Source organism: Penicillium cataractarum, assembly GCF_028827025.1.
Source record: "Penicillium cataractarum strain IBT 29864 chromosome Unknown utg000002l, whole genome shotgun sequence".
NCBI lineage: Eukaryota > Fungi > Ascomycota > Eurotiomycetes > Eurotiales > Aspergillaceae > Penicillium > Penicillium cataractarum.
The window spans coordinates 2,056,865-2,069,560 of NW_026622738.1; the positions used below are offsets into that span (position 1 = coordinate 2,056,865).

The following is a 12,696-nucleotide window of genomic DNA, read 5'->3' on the forward strand; positions in this document are numbered from 1 at the left end:
ATATTGAACTACAGTAACTCTATAATCAGGTGAACAAGATGATACGAATAAAGATGGTGAAAGATGGAAAAGAGAAAACAAAAATGTTCTAAATATGCGATAATAGGAATAGAGGCTAAATAAAAGGTAGCAACGCGTAGATGGACAATAGAGACTAAAGAGGAAACAAAAAAGAAAAATCTAAAAGAAAACACTTAAGGAAAGACCGAGAGAAAAAGGAAAGAAAACATGGTAAAATGAGGTACTACCAGCATTCTGACTCCTTGAAATGCTCAAAGTGTTGAAACGGTACTTGCAACTCAACAAGGGTCTCTAGAAACGGAATATTAGTGATGAGCCTTGAAACCTCAAGTGCAGCCCATTGCCAGACTTACAATTTAGAAACACCCCCTCTCACTCCAATGTAGTGACATAATGCAATGGCCAAAGGTGCTCGTCAAGTTGCATCAATTTCGAAAATAGCATGAAACAAATCATCCGCCCCAGGAATAGTCGGCTCCCCCATGGTATTTCTGTCTGATATTTGGAGACAAGAGAAATTCCAAAGCCGGCATCTTAGCTTTTTCCAGATTTCACCGGTGCTGAGCCTTTTGTAGACTCAGATTTGACTGTGGTATTTGAGCTCGCTTGCGGCTTCGATCCTGAGGTTGGCTTGGCTGTTGAATCGCCAGTCGATGTCCCAGAGGAAGGGTCGTTCGAGCCAAAAATGGCCAGATGAGAGGCACCGATGAGCATGTTTTAAGTATATGTAGAAGCAGGTTCTTCCTTTTTGCTTTCTCTCTGTACCCGAGAGTTCAATATATCATAGAAAAAGAAGTTTGGGGGGGTTTGTGATATCCCAATTAGCTTGACGAGGAGCATTATATAGTACACTCCCTTCAAGCAATCTTGAGATATCTAATTGAAAATAGGCGCTGCGTTGCGATATGCTGAAATTGTCTCAAGTGATGTCCTACTTACATTGAATTTGCGACATCGCTGATTCGCCGCCGGAGTGAGGTTGGGGGCCGGCTTGATCTATCAGGAACCAATACGAACGATGAGACTTGGGGTGGCTGAATATTTCTGATCTAAATAAAAGCTGACATAAAGATAGTCTCAGAAGCTCGGCCCCATTGGACCCATGGTTCATCGCGAATCAGGGACTGATACGCTTAAACTTTGATACCACTTCCTATGATTCACGGGTTGGCGGCGGATTAGGCAATCCATACGCCTCGTGGCCTCTTCGCATAACTGATGAGCCTTGGAAATCGCCTTTTGGCCAAGCGAGAGCCAACAGTGGCCATGTTCCAAACGAACATGGCCCTTTGCCGGCCTTGTTTCATTTTCATGGTGTCTCGGAGAGTAAAATTAGTATAAACTTCCTTCAGTTGCAGCCCTACAGTTGGCTAGGCCAGCTACCGCCAAGGATGCTGTTGAAGTGGTAGGATAAATCGACCATGACAACAGATCATTGGAGCGGCTGAGCTATATGACCTGTACAACTTCTCATATATTATTGGACCGAACTATTTCGTTACTTTCCTTGGCATCCCATAGCCGATTAGAAGGATGAGACTAGTCAGATTGTCGCGGGATGATGGTCGATCGTGCCCTAAAAGAAGTAATACGCCGCGGCCGACAATCAGACCTTAGAAATAGGCATGGGTAAAGACTGTTATTTTCACAGCACAGAATGCGAGATGGTCGTTAGAAAGGAGCGCACGATATTTAATTTTCTAGACATTGTCATTTCCATTCTATACAAAAATGTCATCGCTTACCATGGACTCCTTCCTGGGCTGGACAGGGAATTCCTGTCAATATCAAGTGGAGGAGGCTTCGCCAAATTTTGTTCTTAGTTTTCTTCCATTTAAATGGGGACGTCGTATCGTTGGCTATTACCCGTTACCGAGAAGCTGCACGAACCTGATGATGCTCTTGCAATGTTGGATTTGGTGATTACATCAAGGAGACTTCAATATTGCATGACCTCAATATTGTACGATAGAATTGGGCCGTCTACGCAGATGAAGAAACTAAAACCCTCCTCATATATCAACAAAGAAGCTCGCAAAAGATAAGGCAGCGTCCACTTTACCGCTTTGGGACCCCGACGGGTTCACGTTGAACCCCACACCTTGAAAAGATTGAGTCCCAGCTGCCAAATTGCCGTATAATCCATTCTTTCCAAGCTACCATAGCCAACTTTCAAGGTAAATCATGACAGGATTATCTCAGCATATCCAAAAAGTCCTTGGGAAGGTGCCATCTCTCTATCACGGACCTGGTGGGGCCGTTGCGGTACTGAGGGACGGTGAACTCGTTGGCCAACATGTTTGGGGCTACGCAAACCTCGAACAAAGGATACCCATGGAGAGCTCTACACTCATGCCGATCTGCTCGATTACGAAACAAATGCTATGCATGATCCTAGTGGACCTCGAACGCAACCCTACCCCGGAGATAGCGAAACGGGGAGACGTGCGCCAGCAGCTAGCAGACAGTCTGAAAGAGGTAGTCAAAGTGGAGATTCTTGAACATACTGGACTAGATATTGAAGACCTCTGCAACAATCAGTCCGGAATTCGCGACTACTGGGCCATGTCCATGTTTTGGGGTACTCAGCCGGACGGAGTATTCACACTGTCTGAAGATGCCAAGAAAGCGCTTGGTCGGACAAAGTCGCTGCATTTCCAGCCAGGAACACAATACGCTTACTCCAACCTCAATTTCCATATTCTCGCTCGCGTTATTGAGAGAGTGGCGGGGTCCACGATTGAGGATCTCCTGACCGAGCGGCTGTTCTCTTCCGCCCGCATGTTGACTGCCGCGTTTTGCGAAGATAATGCACATCTCCCTAGACCTTGTGTTGGATATGAAGGCAATGGGTCATTTGGTTTTATACCGGCTGTCAATCGTGTTCAGTGGTCTGGCGACGCGGGTGTGGTAGCTTCGCTGGAAGACATGATTGCTTATGAGCAGTACTTGGACAAGTCCTGGTTTGAAGAGCAGAGTCTCTATCGCGCAATTGCAGAACCACCGTTGTTCAAGGATGGGACGCCTGCAAGATATGGACATGGCCTGGCTCATGTGAGAGTTGGAGGTGTCGATACAATTGGTCATGGAGGCTCCCTGCGAGGGTTCTGTCTGCATAGACTCCAAGCACCATCCGAACGTTTGGCGATTGTGGTCATGCTCAACCATGAAATCGATGCTGAGATCATAGCTGAGTATATTATGAAAGATGTTCTTGATTTAAATCAACCGAATTCATCAACCACTGGTGATTTCGGGGTCAGCCATAGCTGGCTTGGGACATTTTTCGATCCCGAGGCTCAACTAGCCCTGACTGTCCGCGAAGACGGCCCTAATCGTGTGAGCATCCGCTACGCAGACCACGATGAAACGGCGGTTCTCTTTGATGTGAATAAGGCAAGCTCAGGAACGATGTCCGCAATCTTCAGTGATGATTCGATTCAGCTTCATCGCCAAGATGATAACCGAGTCGTCAACGCGAGGCGCATCCGGAAACCCGAGGAGCAGATCAAGACAGATTATGTTGGACAATATCGGTGTGCTGAGATTGATTCAGTCTTCACCTGCTCTGGAACAGGAGGCATGTTGTATGGATCGTTTGAGGGCTTCTTGGGCCATGGCCCTATGCACTTAATGCGATATCTAGGGGAGGATATCTGGTTCCTCACGTGTCCGCGAGGTCTAGATGCTCCTGCACCTGGAGATTGGACTGTTGTCTTTGAGCGGGATGAGAATGGTGCAATTGTCAGCGTTGTCATGGGCTGTTGGCTGGCAAGGAACGTCCAGTTTGACAGGCTATAAACGCTCTCTATCTGTATTCTATAGTAACGAGAGACTAATTACAAAAGTCTCGTGCGAGGCGAGTGAAAGCCTTCTCCATCTCTTTCAAGCTTTGGACTTCAACCCACTCTTCCTTGCTATGTAATCCTGCGCCTGTAGGGCCGAAAACGATTGATGGGATTCCGGCTTGGCCCAAAAAGGCTGCATCACACCAAAATGGTACACTTTGCACAACGGGCTTAGTTCCAAAGATGGCAGTTCCACATTCAACCGCCTTCTCAACGAGAGGATGATCTGTAGCAAGCTTCTGAGTGGGCCGGGACATCGTGATTCGAGGATCGGCGTATCGGAAGTGAGGGTTTTCCTTGGTGATTTCCCGAAGTATTGTAGAGATGTCGCCGAGGATGGACTCTTCTGATTGAGCTGGGACAGTCCGAAACTCGACAGTAATCGTGCATTTTCCAGGGTAGGAGGACGGCTCTTCGCCGCCTCGAATCAAACTGCAATGCATTGATGCTTGCCCGAGAAGGTCATCCACCGGTAGCTTGGCTTGATACTGGTCGAGAGCCCGCAAGAACCATCCAGCGTGCAGAATGGCATCGACTCCTGCAGATGGGTCGGATCCGTGAGCAGCAACACCCAAAATATCAACCTCGATCCATACGAAGCCTTTGTGTGCAGTCGCAATGGCTTTCATCGTTGGCTCAGCAACGACTGCTGCATCGGCTCTCCAGCCAGCAGCCAAAATGTCCTGAGTTCCTTGAGAAGCGTCTTCCTCGTCGGACACGGCAGCGACGATAATATCGCCCCGCGGAACTTGACCACTGGATTTAATCGACGACAATGCAGCCAGTGCAGCTGCCACTCCACCTTTCATATCCAAGCTGCCTCTACCGAAGACAACATCTTTGCCGTCTTTCAAGCCCAATGCTCCAGAAAGCGGGTCTGCTTCATAACTAGACAGGCTGACTGTGTCAATATGTCCATTGAACATGAGAGATTTGCCCCCGCCAGTTCCCCGAAGGACACCAACGACGGACGGCCGGCCAGCGACTGGCTCCACGCGGTGGAATTCGATGTCGCGGTGCGCAAACCATGCCGAAAGATAATCTGCAATTTCACTCTCACCCACACCATCGCTGACGGACAGTGTGGGGTTGGAAGAGTTGATCTGGGTGAGTGTTTGTGTCAAGCCCACCACATCTTCCACGGAAACATCGCGTGGGAGAGGATATTCGCGTGCACCTTCGGTGCTAAGAAGGACGACAACGGAATCCTTGTTGAGAATGTAAGATCCGCTCAATTCTGCACCTAGCCGGCGCAATGCAGCCAAAGATGCGCCGCCACAAGGGCCAGCTGGAACCGACTTGGAGGTAAGCAGCTGGACAGCGGCATGACTCTCATAAGACGAGACCGTGACAGACGCATCGACAAGCCGCTGTAAATCCGGCCATGCAGTCATCGAGACAGTGCCACAGTTCATTCCGTCCATGATTGTAGAGGTTGTCTCCACGCTGACTGACTTTCCCGCTTGTAAACTTTTGGACAAACAAGGAGCAGAGTCCGGCTCAACGGCAACGACCGACACGGGGGTCTTTCTAGACTTGCAATGTCGCACCACTGCATGTGCGAAACTACCGACCCCAACCGGCGTGACCATAACAGTGGTAGTGAGCCCGAGTTGAGCGACTTGTTGCTCGGCCTCATTCATCATGGTCGAATATCCCTCCACAATCCATGCAGGAACACTTTCGTATCCTTCGAATGCAGTGTCTTGAATCAAGAGAGCACCAGGGAGCTTAGTTGCCCTGTCTGATGCCTCATAGACTGCTTGATCGTAGCATCCCGGCGATATCACAACGCTGGCGCCTTCCCCCGCAATGAAGCCGCGGGTACGCTCGTCCATTGACCGAGGAACGAAGATTTGCGCATCGATTCCCAAAAGCCGGGCCATGAACGCCACAGCCCTGCCATGATTTCCTTCTGTCGCTGCGACAAGAGTAATGGCGCTCGCTTTTGCGCCCGTCGAAACTTCATCTAGAGATGCAGTTGGCGGCAATCCAAGCTGCTGTGCAACGGCACGGAAACACCCCCACGATGCGCCCAGAACCTTGAAAGAAGGCAGGCCGAAGCGATCACTCTCGTCTTTGACGAACACGGCCCGAACTCCCAGTTCAGCTGCAAGCTCTGGCAATGGAACCAATGGAGTCGGAGAATAATTGGGCAGCGACTGATGGAATTTCGTGACGGCGCCCGACTGTGGCTCTTCACAGCGTTCCGTCGCAGCGGGGGAGTTGATATAGATCGGTCGTCTCGACGACATTATGCCTCGGTGTTTGCGGTTGTCGTATCAGTATGCAGGGCGGTCTCTTCCAAATGGTGGCTGAGGCTCTATTTTATGGTTAAACGCTGCGCCATCTCCGATGTCAAGTGGCGGCAACATTGGTTCGAATGCCTTCCGAGAACATTGTCCCGCGCCTTCTCACAACATAATCCGCCGAGAGAGTGGATCTTGAACCCACAACAGTGGACGCCTCAACATTGATACGAAGGTTTCGCGGCCGGACCCCGGTTATACGGCTTTTTTAGTCACTAGATTGTGAAAAGCGCCTGGATAAACAGCATCCTTGGTAATCGGCTATACTATGAATTTCTACTGGTATTGAGAAGTCGGGTTTCGAACCCAAGGGATCTTCAAATGAACATTCCAAATTACAAGTTGCATTTTCCTAGAAGCTCAATGGTTATGGACGCTAAAATTTCTGAATTTAACTTTCTAGATTGAGCGCACGCTATTTCGTTGTCTTTACGCATTCAGGGCGCTAGTCTGGTCATAGTGCACCACAGCCTCCAGCAGTGCCTGGGTTCCAAGAGCACTATGGGTACTGGTTAGAAATGAAGCGAAATAATAAACAGTCGAAGGTCACTTACCAGTCCTCTGGAGTACAATATTCGGTCGGATGATGGCTCACACCGTCCCGGCAAGGCACGAAAATCATGGCCGACGGACAGTGCTTGCTGGTATAAACAGTGTCGTGACCAGCACCGCTAGTCATGTACATCGACTTCTCAGGCCCAACAAGACGATCGGCTGCTGCCTTGATCGATTCGACACAACCTTGATCAAACTTGACGGCAGGCGAGTCCGTATCCAAAGTCCAGTCGAAAGAAACACCCTTGCCGTCCTCGGAAGAGATATTGGCAAAGGCGTCAAGGCACTCTTTTTGCACAGCATGCACAGTGCTGTCCTGAGGGTGTCGAATGTCCAGAGTGAACGTCACATCAGATGGAAGGGTGTTGGTAGACGCATTTGACGGCACTCTGATAATACCCGTAGAGGCCAGCGCATCGTGTCTCTTAGCGATTGCGTTCGAGACAACAATCATCTTAGAAGCTGCGAGCATAGCATCGTGACGAGCACTGAGAGGTGTCGTTCCAGTATGAGCATCCTTACCCTGGACAGTGACTGTCAGCCATCTGTAACCCTGAGCACCCTGTACAATGCCGATTGACCGTCCAGTTTCCTGGAGAATGGGTCCTTGCTCAATGTGTAGCTCGAAATGAGCACCCAGTGGGAATCCCGCAGCTCCATCGCTCGAGCACGCAATGTCGCCGAGATAGCCATGTCGCTCAAGCTCAGAACGCAGGGTCACGGTTGGATCATGAATATCACGTAGGTCCCACGCTTTTTGAATTGGAATCGCCCCAGCCCAAACTCCAGAGGAGCACATTGACTTTGGGAATCGAGCTCCTTCCTCGCTGTTCAAATTAAAGATCAGTTATGCTATCGTCGATGGAAGGGAAGAACGGGCAAACGAACTTGGTCCAATTAACGATGCCGACATCATAGTTTGTCTTGAAATTGTTTTCTTTCATCGTCCGCAAAACTTCCAGTGCGGCCATCACGCCCAAAATTCCATCATAGCGACCGCCCCGAGGTTGAGTATCGAGATGGCTACCCATGGCAATCATCGGCGCAGAAGACTTCATCGACCCTGACTGTCGGGCAAACATGTTTCCCATCTGGTCCACAGAAAGCGAGCATCCCAGCTTTTGCACCTCGTTTGCAAACCACTTTCGTACTTTGGCATCGTCATCGCTAAGAGTTAGACGGGCCATCCCTGTCTCCGTGGGACGGCTGCGCACGTGTAAGTTTCGATATGTTTAAAAGGAAATAGGCAGACAATACATACCCGCCATATCTATGTGCCGCGCCCCATTCGCATGTTTTGTGTAATGTCTCCCAAAGACGGTCCTCATTGATTTGGAGGCTTGATGTGGAATAGAATCTAGGGGGTATGGAAGATGCCCTTGGCGCATTGAAGCGTAGGACGCGTGTTGCGCATTTTGTTCCGTGCATCTTGATGAACAGGTCGAACGTCTAGTTGTAATTAAACCAAAGGGACCAGAGTCTCTAGAGCGGCGATGAAGTATTTATTGCGACTCCTCAATCCTGGGCTCGGCTTGTTGACCCCTTGCCGGCCTTTAGTTGCCGATATGTAAACCTGGCAGAGCGCCTTCTCTCGACAAGGGTGGGTCGAAGACGACAGAAACGAGCGTTTCCACTCAAGAATTCCTTTTGGGAATTGACGAACTGCCATCAAGTGAGTGGCGGAGGAGACGGTGGAGGGCGGACCCTTCGGCTTGTCACCGACGGCGCCTTCCCGCGACATCTTCCGTCTTGAAGATTCTTCGAACTCCAACGCCAACTCAAATGATGATTTCGAAAAAAGGATCTTCAAAACGTGGGCCATATTTTAGAATTTTTACTTTGATTTCTCGTGATCAAAGAAAAATGACTAGAACAAAGAACCAAGATTGGGATTCTCGCATTGCCACAAACAGCGACATAGTTCAGGTAACGACTGCTGGTATGTACAACCCGAAATATCTCAGAAAAGACAAGTATAGCGAAATCTCCAAGCCTCTAAGCATGAATGACGGCTTTGATAAACTCCCAACCCAATTGAAATCATCAAAAACCGACCAGATAGCAAGGATAACATCAAATTCTCGTGAAAAGTTTACCGAGCATAACCTTTTCCCCGGCAGCAGCTGCCAAAACACTGATCTCCTGGGAACGGTTAATACTCATGAACAATCTAATCAAGGTGCAGGAATACCGTTATATGGAGTCGGCGCAGTCTCTTGAGGTCCCCTAGATGAAGAATATGTGCCCCTTGAAGATTGCTCACTGATAATCGGTTAGAGGAATGACGTCATGTTATTCGAGCACCTTACTCCAATGTTCTCATAGAATCAGTATCAGATCTGGAATCATTTGTTGGAATAATAGCCCGCATTTTAGCCTTAAGGCTCCTTGCTCTTTCTCTGCCGATCATCTTGGTCTGTTGTGTTGTGTTGTACTGAGGCAAATTGCAATGTTGAAGAGTGGCCAAACTTGTTCAACTCGGGTATAACAATATGTCTAACCTCACGAGATTATTGCTGCGGCTTGAATCTCTGAGTGTATGCCTGGGCGAGATCTCGTTCAAATATGTGCCTGTGAACGCCACTGTGGTACACAAGATTCGGATCTGCACATAGTGACATGATTGTGGAGAAAGATCTGGGGAAGGATGCTTCGGCGAACGCCGACATCCACGGGAAACGATCTAATCTCATATAATATGCCAGGCGCCTTCAGTGAAGTCTTCGGCGACCTCCCCTTTGATCAACAGCAGATCAGACAGATGGAGCTTATCTTTCATCCGAAGTGAAACGATCATAATGGTGATTGGCCGTGGAAGATACCTCATCATAAGATCGTAGTCTCAACCTTCCTCACTGAGCTTCACCTTAAGTAATTGGCGACGTGTGCCTAGCATCCTTTTACCTAATTGAATCCTATCGGTGGTGACTTAGATCCGTCTCATAAAGAGGCTACTGTGGCATCCACTGAAAAAGGAGTTTGCCCATATTGAATGTGGTATCACTTAAATTCCATTTCTTATCATCGAACTAATTTTCAAAACTTGGTCTTAAACGACCAGCCTCGACAAATTCCACGAGCCACAGCAAACGCAACAGCAGCCGCCAGATAGAGAACTCCACCGAAGATAATCAATCCCCCGTACTCCCCTCCATCCCGCCGCAGAATCGCCCCTGCAATCGGTATGCCAGTCAGAGTACCAACACTGGAGATGGTGAACGTAGTCCCGTTCCTCTTTCCATAATCTTCCGTGGCACATACTTGAGAAATACACACCGGCGTAAGACTGATGGCAGCTCCACTCCAGAAGCCAAAGAGCACGGCATAGCAGATGATCGCTGCTAGATTATCACTTGCGCTAAACCAAAGTGCAAGAGTAAGAATTGCGCAGACAATCGATGTCAATACCATCATGTTGAACCGACCAACTCGGTCGGCCAGTAATCCTGGCAAGAAGCGTCCTGGGATAGCTCCAAGATTGAGGAAGGCTATAACGAGATAAGACATGGTATCTTCCACGTCGACATGTATCGCATAAGATGCAATATATGTGATCGGAATGAAGACTGCAAATTCTACCAAGAAGATTGCGACTGTGGTAGAAGCATACTTGACATCCTTCAACGCCTTAAAGTCCACAGATGTACCTGCCTTGAGGTTTCCGGGAAATCTGGTCTTCAAAAGCAAGCAAGCAACGGCACACATCAGCGCGCTGAGGAAGGCGATGATACGTATAGCCCATGGAAATCCGATCTTGGGTGCTGCAAAAATAATAATCAAAGGGAAAATCACACCGCCGATCCCACCAGCTGTGCTGGCGATACCGGTTGCGTAGCCTCGCCGAACATTGAACCAGTGACCAACCACAGTGATGGCTGGATTGAAAAGGGTGCAGGCAGATAGCCCACCTAGCACGCCAAAGGAGAGGAAGATTTGGTAATATTCTGGCAACTGTGAGCTACTTGTGACCTTGGCAGATTGGCCACCACATACCTTCGCTGAAACTCAAGCATATTAAAGAAACAACCATTGCGAACGACCCTGGGATAACCACATAATTGGGGCCATATGCATCGAATATCGGCCCTGTTGATCTAGTCAATATCCAGGAATAATTTAATAAAGAACTAGATGGCTGACCTATTTGAGCACCAGCAAAGTAAAGGAAAAACCCATATGCGCCAAAGATCCATCCAATACTCGACTCCGAGTAGTCCTTCAGTTGATGGGTGCTAGTCCACGCATGAAGAATACCAAGGCTATTCAATAAGCCCATAGACGGTATCATCGCGCACCATGCTCCAAGTACCACCGACCAGGCCTTGAACCCTCCCTCCGGAAAATCGCTTTCTTCGCTTCCTTCTGAAAGGCTAAGGAGCTGACTTGGATCTGGAATCTCGGTCACCTCTCCATCGTCTTTTGTTTCACTAACTTGTATCGCCATGATATGTCCGTTGCTTAATTCAGTGTGAATAGTGAGACGAGTTTATCATTTTATAAGCTTCAAGGCGGTCATCTTGAGCTGAACGTCCGTGATAGACAAAATCTTCCTTTGAAGTGTGGGGTCTGTCTGTCTTATCTTTACCGATTTGGGGGTTTATCAGCGCAATTTCTGGGCGATATCTCAGCGAATTTGAAACCCCATTGGTTCGCTGAGTGATGCATTCATACTAATTGAAATTTATATTCAGATTCTCCAACCAGGTAATCCTCACTGACACTATAGAAAGGTCCAAGTGGGCGCCATGGAATCTCTACTTCCGGCGTGGGTTTCTCAGATTGTGCCTTGGGTATCCCTCGGGATAAGGCGATCCGAATCAGATGAGACTGATTAGAAATGCTCCGGTTCCGCTTTGAATCGTGCTGCATATAATTCGATCATGGGATGCGGGCACTCATGGATAGTGGATCTGCAGCCTAGATGTCGAAATTGTGATTGCAGAACGCCTTCTAAGAACATTCTAATCGGGTAGTCCCTAGGTTCTGATTAATCAGACCGTCGGTTCGTGAGCCGTCTCGGGAAATGTCTCTAATTGGTAATTCACGTCATGCCGATTCTGACAGAAATAAGGTTGTCCTCTTAGAAACTTTCGAACCTACTTTAGGTACTAGCGGCAAAGGCAGCGTCGAGTTCCAGAGTAGCAGAGCGCTCTGCTAAATGTTGGCGTGAAGGTGATATGCTCGTTAATGTCCATTGCAGATATAGCCAACAAGGGCATGTTGAGAATAAAAATACTATTCTCGAAGAGTTTTTGTCACTGAATCCCCCGGACCTTTGATGGAACATCTTATCCGTCTTGTCTTTTCAAGCGCAAGAAGCAAGTCACCTTTGCTAATTTGGTGGACTAAAATCACAGCACAAGCGAGTCTTTGTACCTGGTCCCTGTCAATAATATGTCGAATAAGCATAGCACTAGGAACCAAGTCCTCCCTGCCGCCAAAAGTACAGTATCGGGGCTAATTCGGCTTAATAGATTGTGCGAGACCGGACTGACGCGGAAGTTCCTCCACCCCCAACATATCTCAAAAGCGTTGGAGTATCGATTGACCAATAAAGACTCCAAGTAGCCGCAATTGCCGGTGGAGAGTGGTATATATAGAGCGTGTCAGCGTGCGTTCCAGACATTGGCAATTCAACAATTCTCTGTGTGCGGAGTCTGGAGATAATACGGCTTTTTCTCGGTCTGGAAGTGCCCGTGTTAGTCCACATTTTTGCTGGAGGCGGCTGAGAACCAGCGGGTCGTATGGGGTTATTATTTGAAGAGTGTGGGAGCTGTTCCACGCTTTTTGAAGCAGCAGTAGTGATCCTTCGAGATACTGTACAAATCTAATGAAACAGGAAAGTACTTTTGTCAGAGGCTAGAGTAGCGACGTTTCATTGGGCCATATGCGATGCACGTTAAATAACCTTTTGCACTGACCAAGTGACAGTTGGACTGTTTATGAACCTGCTAGTTTAAGTG

The 12,696-nt window shown here is 48.4% G+C and overlaps 4 protein-coding genes across 4 annotated transcripts; 1 reads left to right on the forward strand and 3 right to left on the reverse strand.

The window, feature by feature from the left end:
• Positions 1-2,205: 2,205 nt before the first annotated feature.
• N7496_002818 (D-aminopeptidase) lies at positions 2,206-3,822 on the forward strand (the record flags this gene model as incomplete). Its single annotated transcript, XM_056695749.1, has 1 exon — positions 2,206-3,822. One exon carries the CDS (start codon positions 2,206-2,208, stop codon positions 3,820-3,822), a length of 1,617 nt encoding a protein of 538 aa, XP_056557961.1.
• Positions 3,823-3,856: 34 nt separating this feature from the next.
• On the reverse strand, positions 3,857-6,124 carry N7496_002819 (putative diaminopropionate ammonia-lyase; the record flags this gene model as incomplete). Its single annotated transcript, XM_056695750.1, has 1 exon — positions 3,857-6,124. One exon carries the CDS (start codon positions 6,122-6,124, stop codon positions 3,857-3,859), a length of 2,268 nt encoding a protein of 755 aa, XP_056557962.1.
• A 483-nt stretch (positions 6,125-6,607) lies between these two features.
• On the reverse strand, positions 6,608-8,555 carry N7496_002820 (M20 family metallo-hydrolase; the record flags this gene model as incomplete). The annotated part of the gene is made up of 5 exons (XM_056695751.1): positions 6,608-6,677; positions 6,733-7,560; positions 7,622-7,939; positions 7,995-8,182; positions 8,397-8,555. 5 exons carry the CDS (start codon positions 8,553-8,555, stop codon positions 6,608-6,610), a joined length of 1,563 nt encoding a protein of 520 aa, XP_056557963.1.
• A 1,214-nt stretch (positions 8,556-9,769) lies between these two features.
• N7496_002821 (putative oxalate/formate antiporter) lies at positions 9,770-11,177 on the reverse strand (the record flags this gene model as incomplete). Its single annotated transcript, XM_056695752.1, has 3 exons — positions 9,770-10,677; positions 10,727-10,819; positions 10,874-11,177. 3 exons carry the CDS (start codon positions 11,175-11,177, stop codon positions 9,770-9,772), a joined length of 1,305 nt encoding a protein of 434 aa, XP_056557964.1.
• Between the last annotated feature and the right edge of the window lie 1,519 nt (positions 11,178-12,696).